Genomic DNA, 23804 nt, shown 5'->3' on the forward strand with positions numbered 1-23804 from the left:
ATCATTATTATTAATTAATTAATTAAATTGCTTGAAAAAAAAGCAGCCTCCACGCTCTGCCCCTACCCCTTCCCTCGCCTCAAAGCTGTGACGAGTCAGGTCGAGGGCGGCACCGGCGGCTCCTCCCCCTCCCTCCTCTTCCACCGCCCCTCCCTCGGCGAGGAAATCACTGCCACGTCGAGATTACAAGTACCGTACTTGCTTACAAGTCCCTCTCCCTGCCCAATCCCGCGCCAGGAGTGACGCCCACCTTAGGATCCGCCCACTTGCGCCGTCTACGTAACAACAGTAAGGGATGGGCAGATGGGAGAAGAAGGACTTGTCTCCAGTCAAGTGGGAGGGGCGCCCAGCACACGTAGACGCTCGGTCGCGAGCGCGCAGGCGCAGGCGGCGCTTCCCAGCCAACGGCTCCTTGAGCTCCACGTGACCCCTTTCCGTCACCGCCGCCCCGTGCGCGCTCGCCTGCCTGAGCGCCGCAGCCGCCGACGTTCGGCGGCGGAGGGGTGACGTTGCGCTCTTTGGCCGAATCAAGTCAGTCAGCGGCACAACCGCCGCCTCTCTCGCTCCTCCGGCTCGGGTCGGCGGCGGCGGGAGACCCGAAGGGCTTTCGGCTTCTCCTCGGAGGGTGAGCGATGCGCTCGGCGTGACGCGAGTTTCTGCTCTTGTCGCGGCCCCCGCTGCTCCAGCCATGGCTTCGCCGAGCTGGCAAGAGGCTGTGGCCCAGCAGGCCGAAGAGGTGTCGGCCCGGCTTCGGGATGCGCTGTCGGCCGGCGTGGGCCTGCTCCGCACCGAGCTGGGCCTGGAGCTGCCGCCGGGCCTGGAGCCGCAGCGCCTACCCACCTGGCTGGTGCTGCTCTCCACGTCCGTCCTGGCGGTGCTGCTCCTGCTGGCGCTCCTGTGGGCCGCGGCCTGCGCCCGAGCGGGGGATGCTCGCAGGAAGAACCGCCTCAGGAGAACCGCCGAGGACGACGACGAAGAGGACGAGGAAGAAGTGGCGGCGACGCGGGGCCTGACAGCAGCAGCAGCAGGAGGAGGAGGAGGACCTCCTCACAAGGGGACGATGCTGCTGCTGAAGGGAGACGAGCAGAAGAAGAGGAATAAAAAGAGGCCTCTGGAGAAAACGGGCAGGGTGAGTGGAAACACGGTGGGAAAGGAGAACATTTGCATGGCTGGCTATCGGTGAAATAGAGGGAGTTTCAATGTCTTGACCCAACACCATAAGAAAACTATATCGCTTCTGGTTCTGCTTCACGCATTCTGCATATCAAAACGGCGTTCGTGTATGTGTTTAATTGAAAGCGCTAGTGGCCAATGCTACACCTGATGCTGCATTTCTAAATACAGTACAGTATGTTCTTTTTTCTCCTCATTCCCCACCCCCCACCCCATTTCTTTTTTCCTGTTTTTCCAAGTACTGTCTGAAGCAGAGAACTGCAGCTGCAGTTTTACATGAATTTTGCACCTTGAGGTTTTTCTTATCAAGGATGTAATGTCTACAAGCACCTGTGAGCATGAACAGTCAATTTACAGATTCTAGCTGACTGCAAGACAGTTTGCACCAGCTCTCTTCTTACCAGTGAACATATACGTACTGCAGTATGGGTGATTTTCTCATTTGAGGATCCACGTGACTTCCCCTACACACAGTGTGTTGAATAGTTGACCTTTAGGACTTCAGTAAAACTTTCTAACTTTATCTCTTTTGGTGCAGATAAGTCTGTTAATAATAATCTGTTTTAATCCTAGGTATACATTGGACTCAGCCTTGATCAACCTGGTAGAATGGGTTGTATAGTCACTTTTTTATTCACACAGCTCTCATGGTCAAAGTAGTTAAAAAGTGGCTATTCTCCCTCTTTCTGAGTGGTTTGGGAGTAGACGGACAAGGAAGATTATTCTGGATTTGGAGACTGAATATTAAAAAGCAAATTAACAATAACATGGCAGTGAACAGGCCTGGAAATTTCCTGCCCTTGGTGAAATTTCCTGCCCTTGGTGACATCTAAGCATTTAAGGTTGTTTTCAGACAAGTGCAAAACGCTTGTCTAAAAGTTTGAAACTAGCTCCTATAAATCTGAGGGTTTCTGTTCAATAGCATCCTATATCCTAGATTGTGTCATATCTCATTCTTTTTTGTTGTTGAGAGTGGTACAATTTTAGGCAAGATAAATAGTAATGCTGTGTAAACTTGAAATCAGCTGAAGCCTCTGTGTGTGGTACATTGGCAATGTTTTAAGATGATATTGACAGTTTTCAATGAGCTAAAATGGTGTTCACATTAAATTCGGTGCTGTTGACAGATCTAATAAACAGGGCAAGATAAGCAGAGTGTTCAACTATGGCACCCATATTTCTCCCCACTTCTAAAGTGTGGTAGTGATGGATTCTTTAATAAAGCAGTGCATTGAATTGCTAATAGTCCATAGGGGGGGGGGGGAGTCAGTCCAGCAAAATTTGTGGGGCTGATAGTTTGAGGAGTAATTAGCATAAAAACATGTGAATTCCGTATTCTCTAGAACTGTCTGTTGGAACAGCACTTTAGCTGCTTTAGGGTGTTCCTGATTCCATCTTTGTATTGATGCTCAGGTGAAATCTGACAGGGTTCATCCTTTTCAGCTTTTCCCCCTTCTGGAGACCTAGCTTGTGACTGGTAACTCTACACACTGCAATATGCCTTATGCAGTGCTGTCTTTAAACTGTTTTGTGCCTTCAAAGCCGTAAACTGCCCAGAATACCTTGGACCATCTTATTACCTTTCCTATGGGTTTGATTGTAATGACCTCTGTCAACAGAAAAGCTCCTTCCACTCATGGAGCAGAAGGAACTGGAATCCAGTTTTTGCCAATCACTCCTTCGCAACTTATACTGCCCCACCCTTGAGCAGGTTTTCAAGGGACTGCAATCTCACAAAGGCTAAAATGTAGTAGGGCCAGTTTTGAAACGATAATTTCGAAAGATGGTTAGAGTTTTGTGGCAAATAGTATTTTATTTTATCAAGTTCTGCCCACAATTCCTATGCAAGTAGATTGGGATAGTTTTTAAACTTTGTCTGATGTGTGTGCTCGCCCTCAAGAAACCAAGAACCCACTCTCTCTGTTCTCCTGCCCACACATATAATTATCAGTCATTATGACAAACTGATCACTCAATTCTCTGGAATCCATTGTCAGCCTCTGATACTGCTGGTCAGTCTGCATGCACATGTACACAGTCTAATGTTAATTAAGGCATGTTAATTCAGGCAAGTCCTTTGCTCATTTAGAAGTTCCCATTGAAAATAATGTGGTGGGGCATCCAGACTAAACAATCTTCCATTCAGACAGCTTTTATTGTAATTTGCAATACTTTACCAATTAGGACTCTTCTGGGCACAGTCATTTGCATGTAAGAGAGCATTCCTCACTGAAGCCCACGGCCAGTCATATCTTTGCTGTGAAGTTTCAATTTCCCTCAATGCCTGTGTGGTGCTAACTGGCTCCTGACTGTCACTTACTTCAAGCTAGAGTGTTGTGTGCTGTTGAAAGAGAGCTACTCGAGATTTAAGCAGACCCCAGACTGGAAGGAATGAAGCAGCAGCAGGTATCCCAGCAAGGGAAAAATTCCTTCTTCATTCTTGCTTTTATAGTCCTTCTCAAGAGAAAGGTTATAGGAGAAGAGAAGGCTTCCCCTCCGCTGTAGCTGTCCCTGCCTTTTATTCTTTTTCAAACTCTAGGAAGGGAGAGTCTCTTTTTCCTAGTTTTATAAAAACACCCCACTTCAATGAAGAATTAAATAAAGGCTGGTTTGCTGCTATAGCTGTGTACTTTTTGCTGAGAGGAGAAGAAAAAAAAGCTTCCTTGGACATAATGACAGCAGAAACCTCTAGTCACTCAATGCATAGCACATGAGGTTGAGAAGCATGATATGGGAATTGAATCCCACCAGCGGGTAAATGCCCTCGTTTACCTTTTGAATATCTGGCAAAAAAGGTGCATCTGTTTTGGTAATTTCATTTATTAGTTAAGCTGTAACAAATTAATATTAAAAAATCCAATAAAGCAACCATATAATATTGGAGAGCCACAACATCATTCTCATGACATGGCCAAAAGAAGGAGCTCCTAAGACTTGCACACACACTGCAAAACGCCAAAGCAGCAGAAAGGAATCAGACATACCTTGGAGTATTTGTCTCTCTCTTGCACCAGCCTCAACACCCAGTTATAGATGCCAATAACATAAGGGCTGCTGAAGGAATCCTAGCTGCATGGAACAACAGGAGGCAGGATTCCAGGTTTAGAATCCAGGTTATCGTGCCACACTAAAGCAAGGGGAGGAGTTTTAGATATCCAAGCACACCTCAGTCAATCAACATGTGTAATGCAAGAACCAATACTTAGGCTTCTCCGTGGGCCAACAACCCTGGTATTTTGCTTGACAGGCTGGCCCTGCTTAGTAGCATCCCAACATGGCTCTTTGTCCCTGTCCTGTCCTAACCATAAAGTGTACTTGATTAAGAAAACTGTGGAGGAGCCATTGCCTCAAAGCCTGTCAAGTTCCCTGCCCTCAGTCTTGAGGCCAGCTGAAGCCAGATTATTTTAGGGTTGAGGAGAAGATCCATATCTACTATTCCCTAACAACAAATAAGCAATGTGTGTGGCAGTGTCATAAGCTTTTATTGATTAGCATCCATGGTGGAGAAGATTTTGAAAGGGAAAGTTTGAAGTATTTCTTATAAACCACTCAGGGCTATAACAATAAAACATAAAACACCATTAAAATGATACAATAATCATTAAAGTGACTGGCTAAACAGCTATCATTTAAACTAGTTTCCAACTATCAGAGATTCCCCTTGTGCTAAATCCTGTAGCTCTTTAGCCATCACATCTCAAGTATGGGACGACTTTGTAACTCCAGTCAGGCCCTCTCCTGCATTCGAGCTCCCCTAATATCTGCCACATGCCATGGCCACTTTTGTATCAGCAGCACAGTCTTGGTTCTCCCTAAGTCTTTTTGTGGCATTTTGCCCCACCCTGTGCATTGCAGGGGGTTGGACTAGATTACCCTTGGGACCCTTTCCAAGTTCCAATTGTACAATTCTATGATTATGTCTCAGATTTTAGCATTGTTTGCTGCAGGACAGGCATGTGACTATGACAGGAGATGTAATCCCATAGTGTATAATGTGATTGCTTTAAGCTGTGGTGTAGGCAAGAATTGGGCTGCCATAGTTGGATCACTTGATGTTTCTCCTCTCCCTACTGCTGTAGTACTTTGTGCAAGAGAGAAGATCAAGTTCTCAAAGCCTGGTTGTTGAGCCATGTTCTTTTTTTGATATTTTTGACTATCCTAGCTGAGGGATTTCATCACTTTCCATAGGGTTATTTGTTTCAGTTGTTATTACCAGCTTCTGGATAGAGATGCAGAAAATCTGCTAAATTGAACTAAACTATGTGTTTTGCCTGATAAATCGTGTCAAGGCTGAGTATATTATAATATGTATAAAGGTTAGATTCTTAACCCCATTTCAATCAAGGATTGGATGTAATTGTAGAAGGGAGTATTCTGCAACTGCGGCCTTTTCCAGCCGCTCATGTTGTAAAATGAGAATTTGACACGAACTCAAACTACTGTAGTTATATTTAGAAATTGGTTTCATGACACTACTACCTCTTAAAGTCTTAATATTTGATGAATAAAAACTATGCCATCCAAGTGGCTCCAGGGCATGTCAAATAATGCACATTAACTATTAAAGAGTTTATTGTAAAGTTCTTCTTTTTTGTAAATTTGCAAAATGTTGCTCCAAAATACTCTTAACTGGAGATACCTTACTAGTGAGCTTTATCTTTGTTTTGTTGTGTATTGTGACTCTCTGTGTGTCAGATACAGAAAGTAGGCATTAGTTTGAGGGGATGTGGTGTCTCAAAACATCTGAAGTTTTGCAGTAATCCTGTAGCGATGTCTGCCTGGAAAATTCTTCACACAGGGAATTGAAGGTGATTCAAATGTCACATTCTGAACCTCCAAACCATGGTTTGGATAATAGGAGATGAACTTGAGTGCACTCTACCTTTTTGATAACTACTTTCCTTCATCTGAACTAAGCCATTATAATGTCTTCCCTTTCTCTTAATCCTAGAGCTCTCTGCTCTCAGAGGCAGAAGAGTAGGTGCTATTTCATATTCTTTCAGTTTCTCAGTTTTCAGCAGTTTATTTGGGGTTCTAAAGCAGGATAGGGAACTACTGGTCCGTGGGCCAGAATTGGCCCATGGTACTCATACAGTCCCATTTGGCCCACAGCCTCTTTTCTTCTTTTGCCTCCATTTAAACCATCTTAATTATGATCCATAAAAGTGGAGTTGCCAAAGAAGCATGCACATGAAGCATTTTGGGGGTTGTAGTCAGTATGAAGGGAGTGCAGAGGTCAACTCTCTCAAAAGGCTTCAGTGAAAGGCTTAAGCACCACCTGGATCTTTTTCCATTGAAATCAGTGAGATTCACTGGATCATACCCATTGTTATTGCAGAGACTAATTTTAGTTGTAGATGAGATGATGCCTCCAATTCTTAACTCAACATTCTTATTTCGCTTTTCTTCTGCCTTTGGTTCATGTAATTGAAGGCATTATACCTCTAGGTTTCCAGTGAGTCTTCCCTCCAAAGTCCTTGACCAGGCAGACCTCCTTAGCTTTGGTACTGTAATATCACTGTTCTGTAACTGCATAATAGTTAGGATAGGATTTGCTTTTGTGGCCTTGGACTACATGCAATTGAAAGAAACATCAATATTATTTGAGGCTTGGAAATTAAGCAGTGCCACTCATTTAACTTTTTCCACTTTTTGTGCACAAGTGAGACTTAATATTCATTTTATTTTAAAATCAAATATCTATCCTTATTAAATAAATCATATTAAATAGTAATATATACCGGTACATTTATATGCCCCATTGGTAAGAATACTGAGAAGACAATTTAGCTCTTAATTATAATAAGATTAAGGGGGAAAGGTAGAAATAAGCAAGATTCAAATTAGAGTAGAATAAGAAAATTTTCCTCCTTCGTTAAATTTGACTATCCATTTCAAATTTCATAAAATTGAGAAAGGGTTATAACTAACCCAATAGCTGCTTATTATTCCAAAATTCTATGAATTGTACCTAATACTATTCAGATCTGATTACCTTTCTCCCTTGGTGAACCCAAATAGACAAGTAATTTTACTCGAACAGCTATTCCCCATAATTTGATATACCATTCCTTCAAACTAGGAATTTCTCCTTCCACCTTACTTTGCATATAGAATCTGTGCTGCCACTATTGTATGACATGACAAATTTCCCCCCTCCATGGGTACTTTCCAAATATGTAAGCAAAATTATTTGGGGGTACTTCCAAACCATATATTTCAAAGTAGAACTCACATTGGGTATTATTCCTTGCCAATATTCTTAGCTTCAAGGTTCTTCTACCAACAGTGTATAAAATTGACTCTAGTTGAACCACAATTCTAACAACTATAATTACTGGTATTAAATGGGTTAAATACCATAATATCCAGAGTTTTTCTGCATTATAAAAGTTAACGAAGCAGTATGATTGTATTGTATTTTTTCCCAGATATACTTCCAGTTTTCAGTTGGAATAGATATCCCTATCAATATTCCTATCACCTGTATCCATTTTGAAACATAGTCCCCCAGGCAGTTTTATCCCATATGTTTAATAATTCAGTAAATCGTTCAGATATCTCACATTGTCTTAGCCAATTGATTAGAAAATTTCTAATTTGGAAATACTCAAATAGAGCAAGTTCTGTATTCTTTATGCATTCTTGCTTCTCATCCAGAGATTTTACTTGATTATAAACAATCCAATCTTTGAATTTCTCAAAGCCTTTTCTCTGCCAATTTGTAAATTGGCTTGTGCTTTCATTTTTATTAAGCTGTGGGTGGAATAGTGTTTGGAGATACCAATTAACACAATTTGTTTGTAAATTTAGCCCATATTTTCAGTAATACTGGGGAAATACTACTAGCTCCCTTTTCTGTCTTTCTGTCTTTGCTTTCCATTCATAACAGTGCATTTGGTGGAATTTTTACAAAACCTTGGGCAGTATCCAACAAACTCATCTCATCAGGACAAGGATTTACACTTGCACAATGGATTTTCCCTCTCTCCTCCTCCATGCACGCCCTGTGCCCTCCCCAAATCTGTGCTGGGGAGCCCCTAGAACAGATTGCAGGGGCAGGAGAGGGGGATTCCTGTTTCAAAAGCAGAAATCCTTGCATTAACCAGTTGCAGATACAACCCTTTGTTCAGATACAACCCTTTGTTCTGACTCTGTTATGTAACTTTGACCCTGTCAGCAATTTATATTAAACCACTTTCTTGGTCATATTAAATTGCAGTGAATAGTTAAGTGAAAGTTTTAATATTCTATTCTAAACTAGAAGTGAGCAAACAAGTAGTGGGTAGGTAAGTATGTCACATTGGCAGACTTCAGTAGAATTAAACATTTAGACCAGGGGTAGGCAACCTAAAGCCCGGAGGCCGGATGCGGCCCAATCGCCTTCTCAATCTGGCCCGCGGACGGTCCAGGAATCAGCGTGTTTTTACATGAGTAGAATGTGTTCTTTAATTTAAAATGCATCTCTGGGTTATTTGTGGGGCATAGGAATTCGTTCATCCCCCCCCCCCCAAAAAATATAGTCCAGACCACCGCATGGTCTGAGGGACAGTGGACTGGCCCATGGCTGGAAAAGGTTGCTGACCCCTGATTTAGACTGAAAAACTGAAATACAATATGTAGTTATGTGAACTCTGTCTAAAATTAATGTGACAATTTTCTGATTTCTAGCTTAATGGTCAACCTGCTCATGAAGTGTCTGAAGAGGAAGTAATACAGGCAGTTCGAAGAGACAACATCAAACAGCAGTCAGAGGCAGAAAAGAAAGCTGAAAAGGTTGGTTATTTGTAAGTGATGGAAAACTGTAGATAATATATATAAATTGATAGTGTCTGAAGCAAATTTCAGACAAAGGCTCTGCTATTTTGACTGGTCTTGGTAACCAGCCAAAAATCTCTATTTGCCACCAGCCTTGTTGCACCGTCCAATCTTTAAAATCACATTGAGCTTTGTGCCTCTGAGACCTAGTCTGACTTAGAAGCAAGTCCTGACTTCCATGCATGGAGAAGGGTGCATACTTCCTTGATCAGGAAAGCTTATAAAGCAACTCAGTGTAGCATCAGAAGAAAGTACCTGCCCTTCTACCGACTCTACCAAAGTATAGGAATTATTACTACAGTGGTATCTCTGGTTATGTACTTAATTCGTTCCGGAGGTCCGTTCTTAACCTGAAACTGTTCTTACCCTGAAGCACCACTTTAGCTAATGGGACCTGCCGCTGCTGCTGCGCTGCCAGAGCACAATTTCTGTTCTAATCCTGAAGCAAAGTTCTTAACCTGAAGCGTTATTTCTGGGTTAGCGGAGTATGTAACCTGAAGCGTGTGTAACACGAGGTACCACTGTAGATTAAAAAGAGAAGCAGTCCATTTCTCAACCTCTGGTTCATATCTTAATTTCTTATGTTTGACATAAAGTCTACTTTGTGACTACAGTGGTGCCCTGCTAGACGAAAATAATTCGTTCTACGAGTGTCTTCGTAGAGCGAATTTTTCGTCTAGCGAAGCGGCAATGGAGTGCGGAGGTTTTCGTGCTTAAAAAAAATCGTCTTGCGAGGCAGCCCCATTGACATTTTCGTCTTGCGGGGCAGCCTTCCGCTAGCGAATGCCGTTCGTCTAGCGAGTTTTTCGTCTAGCGAGGCATTCGTCTAGCGGGGCACCACTGTACAATGTTTTTATACGGGAATACATTTTTTAAAAAATAGCTCCCATGTGCAACCTCAATATTGGACAATACTGTCAACCATAATCATTGGTATGCTTATTGTTAACAATAGACTCTTTCAGCACAATCATAAATTTGTCTGATTAGAATAGAGATGCACCAAGTTCAATGGGACTACATCTCTGTTTAAGTAATACATTTTAATCAATATTGGCTTTTGTGAAGCTCAAGTTTTTAAAACATATACTTTTGCTTTGGGGCATTTTTAGACCCCTTATGAAATGTTTGTACTGCAGTGTGAAGCAGTGCATTTCAAAAAGATTACTACTAAATGTAACATGACTGTGCAACTTCAGGTACTTTGGTAGCTTAAATTAATATTGATAGAAAATACTTACTTTTTATTTTAGTCAAAGAAAATATTTACTTTTTATTTTAGTCAAAGAAGAATAAGAAGAAACCAAAGGGAGATGCTAAAACAGTTCAGGACCAGTCACGTGTTGATGGAAAGGAAGTTGATGAAGGTACTGAAAAGCATGTTTTTTTTTTTATTAAAAAAAAATCTGTGTGCTCCTTTGGGAGGAAGGACAAGTTAAAAATTCAATAATGGTGCTATTAATAAAAACATTTTAAGAAATATGTGGTTCATTCTATTATGGTCTTTAAAATGAAACCTGTTTTTGATCAGTTAATAGGTTTGAACTCTTTGCCTTAATGGGTTAATTTATCCATATGGAGCAGCAAGCTGCCAGTTCATGTGATTGTAGAATATAATTGTGTTACGATTGCTGCCTAAATTATAGGTTTTATCAGATAATCTGAGGTATCAGACTTGAACTGGCATTGTATTTTCAGTGTTGGGAAGGAGCAAACAGCCATTTGGGGACAATTCAGAATGTGTTTTGGGGGTTTGGGAGTGATCACTGCACTTGAGTTGGAGGAAATTCAATAAAAGTAACTTGGGTGTAACTATTAGAATGATTTTCCTCCATAGGGATTAAAAAAAAATGCCCACAAGGTTTCAGGACAGCCAGAGTTTGAACCTGCAATAATGACATTTGAAAGTGGGGAAAGAACAGTTTGAGAGAGCATCAAGCTATATAACTGTATATGGAAGTGAAGCTGGATATTGAGGGTATCTCTCAATATGTATTTAGCAAACAGGGTCCTGTGGTAGGCAATAGAAGTTCTTAATTATGGGTAAGTTGTCTTTCAGATCAGTTTGTCTGCCATTTGGTGAGCAACCTCTGACAAGCTCTTGAGGAACACCCAACATTCAGTGAAATACAGTTTGAAAACCACTAAGAGGTTACTTCCTCTGTTTTAACTAATTGCTTTTTTTACCTCTTTCAGGCGCTTGGGAAACAAAAATCAGTAACAGAGAGAAACGGCAGCAGCGTAAACGTGACAAGGTACTGACTGATGCTGGGCCAGAATCAAATCTGCCAACTATGGAAAATTCAGTTACAATCTCCACTGAACAGCTAACATCTGCAACATCCCTTTCAGTTGGTACCAGAAAAAGCAAAGGTAGAGATGTGACTCTTGTTCTAGTTTTGTTTTTCACTTCTCATCTTAGGGGGCAGGGCAGCAACACTTCAAGAACAAGAGAAGAATACAGATTACACTCTAATAATTGAAACTGCTCTGTTGATTTAATTAACGCTTTTAAAAGGTTAACTAAAAAACATGGAGCCTAGGATTGTCTATCCATTGGCACAAATAAAAGGATTATAGTAGGATATTTAGTGACTAATGTAGCTTTTCTTAATCAGGTGATCCTGTTCTGAATGCTCAAGTTAGTAATTCTAAATCTGGAAAAGGAGAAATTACACTCCAGCAAGGTAAGGACTGTTTACTGCATATAATAACCTAATTGGAGTTGTGATACTGTCTAGAATTTTGTGCACCGGTTCACACAGAGCTTTTGTGTAGTTATGTGGGGTGTAATGTATTGCATAATTATCAGGAATGCTTTGATGGTGTTTCCTGCTTGGCAGGGGGTTGGACTGGATGGCCCTTGTGGTCTCTTCCAACTCTATGATTCTATTCTATGATTCTATACAGTTTTTCCCCCTAACTTAAATTGTGTAGTTTCAGCTTCTTCCTTTTGTATAATTCTGCTGTCAGTTACTTTTTACTAACCTGAATTATTAGTATAAGCCATTAATTTCTCTTAACATAGATGAAGAGAATTCACGTTTGGTAGTAATCAGAATTGTTGTGATTGTGTTGATTGTGAGGCTTTCAGCCTGATCTTACATCCGTTTGCTCAGAATTAAATACAACTGAGTTTTGTGAGACACATTGTCAAGAGTTCACAATACGATTAGTACAGATAGGGAGAAGTTTTTTTTTTTGTAGATCTAGTGAAGGCTAAATTTCACCATTTTTATATAGCCCTCTGAATAGTTATGGCAAAATCACTTCTTTCTACCCTTCCTTTCCCCATCTTATAGTGTGTGCAACTATGAACAGAGAAACACATGAGTGGTATTCAGCTAAGTTAGCCAGCTTTTGCTGAGCAAGAAGTGGGGGAAAAGAAAAGGGCTGGATTAGAAATGAGATAAGAGCAGAAAACAACAATAAAGTTCAATGGAAATGTTAATGTAATCTTGGTCTTTTTATAAGCTTCCCTTGGCAGAATATGACTTTTTTTTTTTAATCAGGTACATTCATGGTATCAACTAAAACACATGTTACAATTAAGTATATGTTTGTGTTAAAAAGCTCCTTCAGGACTGAGTGAAGGCCCCACAGTAAATGGAGGCAACTGGAACGAAAAGCCTGTAAAGCTTTCCCCTCAGATTGGTGCAAGTGAGGAGAAGTGGAGTTCAGTTTCATCTTCAGGTAGCAAAAGGAAGAATGAGACATCAGCTTGGGGAAAAGATGCTGGAGATCATGGAAATGGGAAAGACTGGGGAGTTTCCCTGGTGGGCAGAACCTGGGGTGAGCGCACTTTGTTCCCTGGTATTGGTAAGTGCTTGTTTCTCTAAGAACAAAAACTGTTTAAGAAATGGCATTATGTATCTTTAACGTCCTGCCCAACATTCTTCTTTCAGCTCTCATTGTAACAAAATTCTTTTGAGTAATGATTAGGAAACTTTAGCCTTTCCTTTTATATGCTATGGGTTAAGGTACAAAGAGCTACCGGTACTTGTGGTCCACGTGGAGATTAGCGCCACATGGATAGCATTTTAACTTCTTAGCAGCAGATATCTATGCAAGGTATCATTGGAACCCTACTCCTCCAACTCTCAGTCAGCTTGGACTTTAAGAAATAATCTGTATAAATAATCAGCTTCCTTCAGCTTCTGGGGGAAGGGCAGATGTGTCAAAATGTGTAGACAGGGTTTAAAATACTCTTTAATTTAAAGTTTGAAGGATTTCTGTTTCCAGTTCCAGAGTGTATTTCTCTTTTCCCTAACTTTAATCTGAAAACTCAAAAGCAAGAGTTAAAATTCAATCCAAATTGTTACTAATAAAATTAAGAGCCTATCTGAAAGAAGAATCATCATTTTTTGCTATCACCTGTTGAAAATAAAATTTTAGGATTTAATTATCCACAGCTTACAGTAATACTTGTTTGAAGCACAGCACCAGGTAGCTGATTGATCTAGTAGTTCCCTAATTCATTGTTTGGGGGTTATAAAGGCATGAGGCTTAAAAGAAGAATGATTTTGCAGTCTTTGAATAAGGTGAATTAGAAGAACTATGACACTTGTGAAATTCCAGGCCATTAGCTTATTTTACTTGTTAAAATGAAATGAAACCTGGTGGAGTCAAATCCTTGGCTACAATGTTACAAGCTGTTGTATTTGTACAATGAATCTGGAATATTTTGTTCCCTAAAATCATTGGAAAAAGCTAGTCTTGTAAGAGGCTTGTCTTAAGAATGTGTGCCTAATTTTCAGTAGCAAAAATAGGTTATTTTGTATTTTTTCAACAGCCTGGTCTGGAGTGGATGGAAGGATTAATCCTCCTGAACAGAGTTCTACTTCATTCACTTCATTGGGGCTAAATCCTCCAGTTTCTGGTAATATTCTACAGATGAACTACATGCTTAAGTTATACTCTTCTGAAAACCTCTGGTCATCTATGTTAATTGAAAGAGTTGTTGCATCTAAGTTTGGAAAAACTTTATGTATAAACTGTATATGGTAGTTAAGAGGCTGGTTTTCAGAAATGTCAGCTGTCATTATTGGCTTAGCAGACTCTACTAAAATACTTCATTCTCTGTATTTTCAGAAGAGGGAAGGATGTTTGATCTTATGTAAATCAGCTTTTCTCTTTGGGTTTAATCGGTAATATCAGGGACAGCAAAGAAGCAAGCTATTCCATTGCATGTAGAATTCTCAAAACACTAGGCCCTTTTCCATTTGAAATATCTTAATATGTACTAACATGCCTATCAGTGCTATAGTCCATAAAGATTGTGTGTGTGTGCGTGTGTGTGTGTGTGTGCGTTGTCGTCTTTTCAGGAGCCAGCAGTGAATCTGTTCCTCAACCTACTACTACAGACTTCCAATGGGATTTAAATCGTAATCAGGCGCATATTGATGATGAATGGTCTGGGTTAAGTAAGTTCATTTTTAAAAACCTTGTATGACTTACACTAGAAATATTTACATTCATATTCATATTCCTAATAATCCATGCTTCTTCTGCAAATGGGACCAGGTGTTTATCCACATGCTTTTAACAACGAAGTGTGGTTTTGCTATCCTAAAACCTAAGAAATATATTGTGACATGCATTTTGGGGACCAGAGTCTGAATTTATTCAATGCATAAGGTGCCTACTTAGTGGGTAAGTTGAAGTACACCCAAGAGGGGGGGAATGCTTTTTAAAAATAAAACAAGGGCCAAAAGGCTAAACTATGCAAGAGGCCCATGAAAGCTTGCACTACAATAATAAATTAGTCCTGCAAATTCTTCATTGTCCCTGCTGCAGAAGACTAACATCTATCTGCATGGCTACCTCCATGGGGTTCATTTAACTATGTTATCTCAGTGGTAGAGATCTTTTGAGACATTTGTGCAAGCAAACTGACTTATACTTTAAATAGAGCATCTTTCAGATTAGATTGCAATTTTGCTTCTAAATAGTGTAGATTTTTGTGCCCTGACAAAGCATGATTGAGAGATAAAGCTAGTTTCCATTGGTGTTCCCTTGCTTAGAAATGGCCATCTTCCTCCATGTTTCTTCATTTTATTGGTATAGGTGTACTGTATATAGAAAGGAGTACTTTAGCCTATTGGACTAGACAACTGGTTCTTCAGACAATATATCCAATTTTGGTGGTAAACTGCAGGGTTGTGTTAAGTGCAACACTAATGTTGCACTGGCATGCTGGACAATTGAGTGTGTATTTGATTGTAGTCAAATTCTGTCAAATAGTCCTTGAAATCATGAACGGTACAGTAATACCTCCGCAAACGTCCGCCTTGTCTAGCGTCCATTCTGGGGAACGTCCACAGCAAACCCAGAAGTACTGGAATGGGTTACTTCCGGGTTTGCCGCATGCGCAGACGCGCTAAATCACGCTATGCGCAGAAGCGCAAACCGCTCCGCATGCATGCGCAGACGCGGTGCTTTGCCCTGCATCCATTTCGGCTAGCGGCCGGGGCTCTGGAATGGATCCCAGTCGCAAAACAAGGTATGACTGTATTTGGAGGGAGGGCTGATAGTCCTTAGCTCTACAGGGGTCAGAGGCAATCTTAGTGGAGCAAAACTCCTACTGGCTACCTGCTGTAACTACAAATGTCTCCCATTGGGAACAGAGACACAGTCAGTTGACCAGTGACAAGGTCACTGTCTGGAATTACCCATCTTGCATTCTACAGTAACCAGGCAGATGATGCTGTTGGTGCTGGAAGAATAGTCCTGGTTAGCACAACTGGGTTTTGCTTTTTAATAGTTGCTGCTACTTTGATTTATGTGTGTTTAAAAAGGTAACTTCATTGTTTCACAACAACTAACTGATATTTTTCAAAGTATCAAGTTTAATAGTTGTGCTAAAGTATGTTTTCTGTAGTAGTAGTAATAATAATAATAATAATAATAATAATAATAATTGTTATTTGTACCCCGCCCATCTGGCTGGATTTCCCCAGCCACTCTGGGCGGCTTCCAACAGAAATCAAATACAAAAATATCACACATTAAAAACTTCCCTAAAAAGGGCTGCCTTCAGGTTTTTTCTCAATGTCAGGTAGTTGTTTATTTCCTTAACCTGTGATGGGAGGGCATTCCACAGGGCGGGCGCCACTACCGAGAAGGCCCTCTGCCTGGTTCCCTGTAGTTTTGCTTCTCGCAGTGAGGGAACCGACAGAAGGCCCTCGGCGCTGAATCTCAGTGTCCGGGCTGAATGATGGGGGTGGTGACGCTCCTTCAGGTATACAGGACCGAGGCCGTTTAGGGCTTTAAAGGTCAGCACCAACACTTTGAATTGTGCTCAGAAACATACTGGGAGCCAATGCAGATCTCTCAGGACCGGTGTTATGTGGTCCCAGCGGCCACTCCCAGTCACCAGTCTAGCTGCCGCATTCTGGATTAATTGCAGTTTCCGGGTCACCTTCAAAGATAGCCCCACATAGAGCGCATTGCAGTAGTCCAAGCAGGAGATAACCAGAGCATGCACCACTCTGGTGAGACAGTCCGCGGGCAGGTAGGGTCTCAGCCTGCGTACCAGGTGGAGCTGGTAGACAGCTGCCCTGGATACAGAATTAACCTGCGCTTCCATGGACAGCTGTGAGTCCAAAATGACTCCCAGGCTGCGCACCTGGTCCTTCAGGGGCACAGTTACCCCATTCAGGACCAGGGAATCCTCCACACCTGCCCTCCTCCTGTCCCCCAAAAACAGTACTTCTGTCTTGTCAGGATTCAACCTCAATCTGTTAGCCGCCATCCATCCTCCAACCGCCTCCAGGCACTCACACAGGACCTTCACGGCTTTCACTGGTTCTGATTTGAAAGAGAGGTAGAGCTGGGTATCCTCCGCATACTGATGAACACCCAGCCCAAACCCCCTGATGATCTCTCCCAGCGGCTTCATATAGATATTAAAAAGCATGGGGGAGAGGACAGAACCCTGAGGCACCCCACAAGTGAGAGCCCAGGGGTCTGAACACTCATCCCCCACCACCACTTTCTGAACACGGCCCAGGAGGAAGGAGCGGAACCACTGTATAACAGTGCCTAATATATTAATATAGTAATATAGTAAATATTTTTTTTAATAATTGACTGATGTTTGACCAATAATTTGACCAATAAAGCAAAGTTATGCACTCTAAAAATTGGCATAATTAGTGTGTGACATGAGTCAAGTCACATGACTTTTGCTATACTGCTTGAAACCTGTTCCTTCATTATTCACAGACGGCCTATCTTCTGCTGATCCCAGTTCTGACTGGAATGCCCCTGCAGAGGAATGGGGAAACTGGGTAGAAGAAGAAAAGACTCATTGCATTCCACAGCTTGAGGAACCGCTATCTGAGGCTCAAAAGGTATTGGTATGAGATCTGTTGGAAAGCACATGGAATTACTCTGATCCTAAAAATGCTTCTTAATTTTTAGAAAATTTTAAGAAATGGTGGACTAATACCATAGACAACTGCTGCTTTCTTGCCATTTTTCTATGCATTTAATATGCATCCTGCTTCTCCATGTTAAAAACATAACTGAAATGGATTGGAAAACAAACATTGTTTAATTTCATGGTTATGTGGAGAGGCAGCTTAATAAACATTCTCTAATAAACATTCTCTGTTCTTTTTTGTTTTTATATTAGGCTTCAGATGATGAGAAAGAAAAGGCAGAACCAACTCTGCAAAGTACTGCAAGTGGTAAATCGAAGAAGAAGAAGAAGAAAAAGAAGAAGCAGGGAGAAGAGGCTAGCTCTCCTGTACAGGTGAGGCAGATTATTATTATTGCTATTATTATAGAAAGATATATTTATACTCTGCCTTTTTACCTGACGGTGGTTCTGACTAATAGAAAGGAACTGCTAGAACGTAATGAAATTGGAATATTTCCCCATTTATTACTATCATGAAATGCTTTATCAATCTTTTAAGCAGAGAGGAGAAAGTTTCATTGCAACTTATTTTAGATTACAGAATTAGGTATTTAAATTCTGGTTCATTATACTGATTTGCTCTTGTAGCAGAATTGATTTTACAGGATTAGAAAGAGTGGTTCAAGTTCCTCAGTATCCTTTGTGTGTTTGTTTTTTTCTTGGTAGGATGCTGATGACCTGGAAAGACATGCTGGAGAAGAATTTCCAGAAGATACCTCAAAAGTTCAACAAGAGGAGATAGCTTTCTCTCTAAAGACCATCAGCACTAGTGAACAAGCTGAGGTACAGTCATACTTCATGTTGCGTACGCTCTGTGTTGCGTACGTTCGGGATACACACTCCTGCCCCCCCCCCGAAGTGTTTTCCGGAGCGCATGCGGCCGCCGGATGCGCAGAACGCTTCTGCACACCGCGCATGTGCAGAAGTGCTCAAATCTCGTGACTTCTGGGTTTTCGGGGTTTTTTACATGCGTTCGAGTTACGCACGCCCGCATCATGCACGGCAACCCGGAATGGATCGCGTACGTAACCCGGGGTTCCACTGTATAAATAAAAAGATCTAGGTGCTCATTAGGCATACTTTCAGTACTTACAATCAACAAAAGCACCCATATTTTTGAGGGTCTAAAGCAGGCATCCCCAACCTTCGGCCCTGCAGATGTTTTGGACTACAATTCCCACCACTGGTCCTGTTAGCTAGGGATCATGGGAGTTGTAGGCCAAAATACCTGGAGGACCACAGGTTGGGGATGCCTGATCTAAAGGCTGGGGTATAATTTAACTTTATAAACAAAAAAGTATTATTCCATTTCTTAGAGCCCTTCTACACATGAGCTCCTTATAGATCAGTCTAGACCACAGCATGCCATGAACACAGATCATGTATACAGCAGAAAGAAGTATACATATGCAGAGACATCTGTTTGGCCTCTGTGGGAAAGGGGTTTGGAATTCCCTGTCAGTGGAAACCCTGAACAAGGACTTTTGCTTGTGCAATGGGGCTTTCCCTCCCCCCCCCCATGCACCCACCAAAATAGACTCCCAAGAGGGTAAGGAGAATCCCCAAAAGACTTTGTGGGGAGAGGAGATGGGGGGAATCAGACCATCTGGCAAGTTGCAATGTTTGTGCAGATGGATTGTTTGTCATAGTGCAGCACAGAATTCCACCCAGAATCTTTGGACTAGATGGGCCTTTGGTCCGACCCAGAGGGCTGGTCTTACGTTCTTACATTTTTTACTTTGCCATTCTTCCTGAAAGAACATCCTTGCATATATTAAGAGTTCTGCAGAAATCCCAGAGCTGTATCTCAGTGTCTGTCAATTTTTTTTATTTAATTAGCCCCAGCTCTTTAAATATTTTTCTGGCCATTATCCAAGGAAATTTACACTTGTTATAGGTCACAGTTGTAATTTGCTAGTTTTACACTATTGTATCTGGAAATGATAGCTTCTCATTCTCCTGTTTTGTCACTTAGTCCAAATGAAACGTTAAAAAATGCACTCAAATGTCTCGACATCCTCTATTATAAACACTCATAATTAAATGTTGCCAAAAAGTTTGTATTCTAATCTGCAGTTTTTATTTTAGCCTGAGGAGATTCCCTCATTTGCAGTTTCTACTGAGCCATCTGTAACTGTATCAGAGAGTGAATCTGACAAGATAATTTCCCAAGTGCCACAGATGCTACCGGAGACAGAAGTTCCTATTTCTAATGTTAAGCAAAACAGTGTGCCTCCGCCACAGAGTAAGTAATTTCTTCCTCCAGGTGCCAGCTAGACTCAGTGGGAAGTATTCTATTTTCATTCAACCAAATGGTGGTTGTATCATAACAACCAAGCAGATCTTTTTGCAGATTATACTTATCCCTCATAGGCGTGATTCTGAACATTCAGTGTCCATCTGTCCCATTTTTGAAACCAGTGGGATTTGTATGCACTATGAAAACGTGCTATTTTCAGATTTATGTGTTTGAGCTGTCAGGAGGCTGGGAAATTCAGGGTCTTTGTTTCTTGATTATTTTCCTGCACCGGTATGTCACAAAATGAAATTGGCATGTGACACTTTGCCTATAATGAACCACATTTGTGAATGGAAATTAACTTCCCATCCGAAACCCTACAATCAGCGTAGACAGAACTGGGCTAAATGAACCAATGGCTTGACCCAGCGTAAGATAACTTCCTATATTTATGTAGGAAAATCATACCATATTGAATGTCACCACATCAAAAGTCATACCAAGACAGTTCTCAAGCCATGACATTACCTAGATCAGGCATAGGCAAACTTGGCCCTCCAAACTCAGTAGAATGAAATGTATGATGTAGAATAAAATGTATGATGAAGAGGTTAAAACAGTTATGATTAAATGGGCGCAAGATTTTGGTTATAATACACAATTAGTGGCATGGGGACTTAATAAATATTATTCAAAAAATGTATGAATGAACTGTACATAAATATAATTGACAGTAAATATTCTTTATTCTTAAACTTGTAGCCAAGTCTGAAGAGAGCTGGGAATCTCCCAAACAAATTAAAAAGAAGAAAAAGGCCAGAAGGGAAACGTGAATTTTCTGAGATGGACGTGTGTTGCAGAAACACTTGTCGTGAAGATTATGCTGTTTATGCAATAATTTGTGAACCTGTACAGAATTTTATATAAATTTCAACAGATTTTTTTAAAAAAACAAACTGCTTTGAACACAACCATCTTTAAGAACAGGAACAGAAGGAAAATAAGTTGGTGACATAATTTAACAGGAAATATGACAATACTGGAAGACACATTGAAGAGTCTCTATTTCAACATATGGGGAAAGTAATTATAAAAAACAACTTGTCTTTACAACAGTGCCCTGTTTACAACAGATTATCTCTATTTTATGTCCATTGGAGAAAAAGGATTGGTCTTAAAATTTCCTAAATCATCTGTAAAACTAATGTCACTCTGAGTAGTGTCCATTCTGAATTTCTTAATGCCTAAATCAAAGAACTCTGGTTAAATCTGCCATATCTTTCTAATACTTAATGGAATGTGCTAATTATAAAGTTAATTATAAGTACAGAGAGCCTGGAGTCATAAATGCTTGCTCTTGAATAGTCCCCCTGACTTAAAGGAAATATTTCAAAATAAGTGGAAAAATTATGACTAGAACCATTCAGTAAAGTCATTTTTGTAGCACAAGAAATGTGGTTAAGAATGCAAAACTTGCAGAAACTGTTATGAATTAAGAAACTGAGAAAATGGGTCAAAACTTTAGCGTGGTTTATGAAGTTGCTTCTGATTAGTCTTCTACTTGAATTACTCAAATAATATATTTTTAAGGGGCTGTATGCTCCAAATCGGTCTTGTGTTTTATTCCTTTTTAAGGTAATAGGTTAGCTGTTGCCCTTTAAATTTTATTCACATTAATTTTGAAGTTGTATTTCATGTCTCTTCCATGTCCCATTTTTATTTTTATTAAATGTAATTCTAAAGAAAACTTCCATAAACTCTTCAGAGATGTGATAGAGAATGAAAGAGGGAAATAATGGCTTCAGACAGCTTTAATTGATCTTGAGACCACCTGTATCAGGAAGTGCTTTTTTACTGCCTTAACCTATGTAGAATCTGCATCTAGAGTTCTTAAATGGGATTAGTGTGTTTTGTATTTTTTAAAAAATCATGCAAATATAGCAATTGTAAAACCAACTTTCCTCTTGGAATTATTGATTAAAATGGGATTTGAGCTGCATCATTTCAGGCACTGTGTAATTACATCACATCAAGCAGGCAGGTATCTATGAATAGTGCATGCTCAGCCATGTACACTGTATATAGCCTTTACAAAATGTTTGTGTGTGTTTTAAAGGACCATAATTAACATAACGTGGTGAGCATCTATTAAAGAAAAGCAATGATTATTTGATGTGATTGGCTTAGGTTTTTCATGTGGCAGAGAAATTATAACAGCTGTAACCGATGGTACTTACTGACTCCCATAATGTTTCATTGTCTAAATAAAAAAAAATGGTAAAATTTTAACTTGCAATGCAAGAACAATTAAAGGAACAAACTGGATTTAGTTGTATTGAAGACAAGCCTTATTAATTGATAGTGTTCCTAATAAACGAATACTAATGTCCACAGGTATTAACTCCTGTTACAGGAACATGACAGATGTTTACATGTTCAGATGTTTTGTTTAATTCAGTGACATTTCTAAATCAATTTTGTTAAAATAAATTGAGCAAATTGGTAAGATTGTGTTATTTAGTAGTATATAGTACATAGACTGTCTTATTGAGAAGACACAAGTGTCCAGGAAATTACCAAATGTTGAAAATTGATTTTCAACAATGATTTTTAAAAGAATGTTGAACATGTGAAATCATGTATGTTGTAAATTCCATTCTTAATCAACATCTACAGGGAGTGCAACCAATTTCATCCACTGACAGTATTAAAAAAAAGTTACAGCCCCTCTCCACACATGATCAAATGTCCGTTTATGTGAAAGGTAGAGAAATGGTAACCGGTATTCATGAAATGTGGCGGGCAATGCCTTTGCTTCTGTGAATGGCCTAAGTAAGTGTCCATATATTATGTAGAGTCATTAAATCATGTTTGCTAATTCACAAGAGTTCACCACCATCCCTCCTATTTAAGGAGAATTGTTGAATAGGAAGGATTTATATACATATCTGCTTGCAGGTCAAATGCAAAGTCAGAGGCATTTTAATGTGTTTTGACAGTAAAGCTGCTTGTGTGAGCTTCTCACAAATCAGTGTGACCCAGCTACTAAATGATAGTGTAACGGTACTCTCTAGCATCACAACTTCGGTCACAATCAGCCACTTGCAATTCTAAACCTGCTGTTGAGCAATTTCATGGCATCCTTGCAAAGAACCCTTGTGCTCAGGCAGCTGTGGACAGTTGCCCTACGAACTGGAGATGTTTAAGAATTAATTGGTCCAACTGCTGCTTTCAAACTCTGCCCCAAAGTACAGTATTTGTGTTTTTGGAAATCGGATTGAAATAAATGTGGGGTGAACTTGTAAAAATTGAAAGTTCTCAATGCCTGCTTCTCTCAGTTGTCATTACTGGAACACTTACCTCTGCAAAGGACTGTAACCTAAAATGTCCTGTTTACATCCATTCCAGTCCTATAATTGTTTTTCAACTGACATGGGTTTCTAACAGCAGCCTTCAGCTTTACTGAAGGATGATGTTTCTATTGATTTCCTCCTATCCTCCTCCATTGGAATCCTAAACTATGGAACTATAGGCTTTCCCTCAAATTTTGGTATTGTGCACCTGCTCCAACTACAGCTGAAATCAGTTATCTATGGGGGATTGTAAATATTTCCCGGTCTGCAGCTTCTGGAGCAATGCATTCTTGAAGTTCTTGAAAAGCACAAGACTGGAGTCCATAAAACCTAAATGTTCCTGCCTAAGTAGAGGAATGTCAGCAAGGCAGCAAAATTTAGCAACCAGAAAATGAAAAGACGGGAATTTTCTACTTTGTACAATTGGCAATGACATTTTTCTCTCTCAAAACAAAGTTGTATTAATGTGGAATGTACACTTTACTGATACTAACTATAGCCTTCATGGCCAACTGCATCCAGATAACCTTTTTACGGGGCAAACACAAGCATAGCTAACATATTCTCATTAGTAAATGCATGGAATGTTTTTTAAAGATTAATGTGGGTTTTGTAACTTTTGAAATTGTTTGTATGCACAACTTTACAAAAAAAAATGTGATATGTAATTGGGTAGTCATTGCATGCTTTACTCTTGACTTTTTGTTTGGTTTTCTGGGGAAAGTGTATAGAATTCATACATGTTTGTTACAAAGTTGGCTCAAGGTGGATGAAAACTTTGTTTTTAAAAAAACAA

The 23804-nt window shown here is 40.3% G+C and overlaps 1 protein-coding gene across 2 annotated transcripts; it reads left to right on the top strand.

Annotated features, from left to right (window-relative positions):
* The first annotated feature begins 457 nt into the window (after window positions 1-457).
* On the top strand, window positions 458-22157 carry MTDH (metadherin). 2 transcript variants are annotated; one of them, XM_033155623.1, is made up of 13 exons: window positions 458-1129; window positions 8845-8949; window positions 10274-10358; window positions 11188-11364; window positions 11610-11678; window positions 12565-12783; window positions 13784-13870; window positions 14316-14414; window positions 17218-17345; window positions 17630-17749; window positions 18083-18199; window positions 19505-19661; window positions 20418-22157. In XM_033155623.1, exons 1-13 carry the CDS (start codon window positions 689-691, stop codon window positions 20486-20488), a joined length of 1875 nt encoding a protein of 624 aa, XP_033011514.1. In that variant the 5' UTR covers window positions 458-688; the 3' UTR covers window positions 20489-22157. The 2 variants fall into 2 exon arrangements, with proteins under 2 accessions (XP_033011514.1, XP_033011513.1); XM_033155622.1 differs by having other exon boundaries at window positions 459-1129; window positions 12565-12810.
* Window positions 22158-23804: the final 1647 nt, after the last annotated feature.

This window comes from Lacerta agilis, chromosome 7, assembly GCF_009819535.1.
Source record: "Lacerta agilis isolate rLacAgi1 chromosome 7, rLacAgi1.pri, whole genome shotgun sequence".
NCBI classification, from domain to species: domain Eukaryota; kingdom Metazoa; phylum Chordata; class Lepidosauria; order Squamata; family Lacertidae; genus Lacerta; species Lacerta agilis.

Coding starts and splice junctions, on each gene's coding strand:
- MTDH (XM_033155622.1), top strand. CDS start 689: ATGGCTTCGCCGAGCTGGCAAGAGGCTGTGGCCCAGCAGGCCGAAGAG. Junction 11,365..11,609: donor TGGTACCAGAAAAAGCAAAG/GTAGAGATGTGA, acceptor TTTCTTAATCAG/GTGATCCTGTTCTGAATGCT. Junction 12,811..13,783: donor CACTTTGTTCCCTGGTATTG/GTAAGTGCTTGT, acceptor TTTTTTCAACAG/CCTGGTCTGGAGTGGATGGA.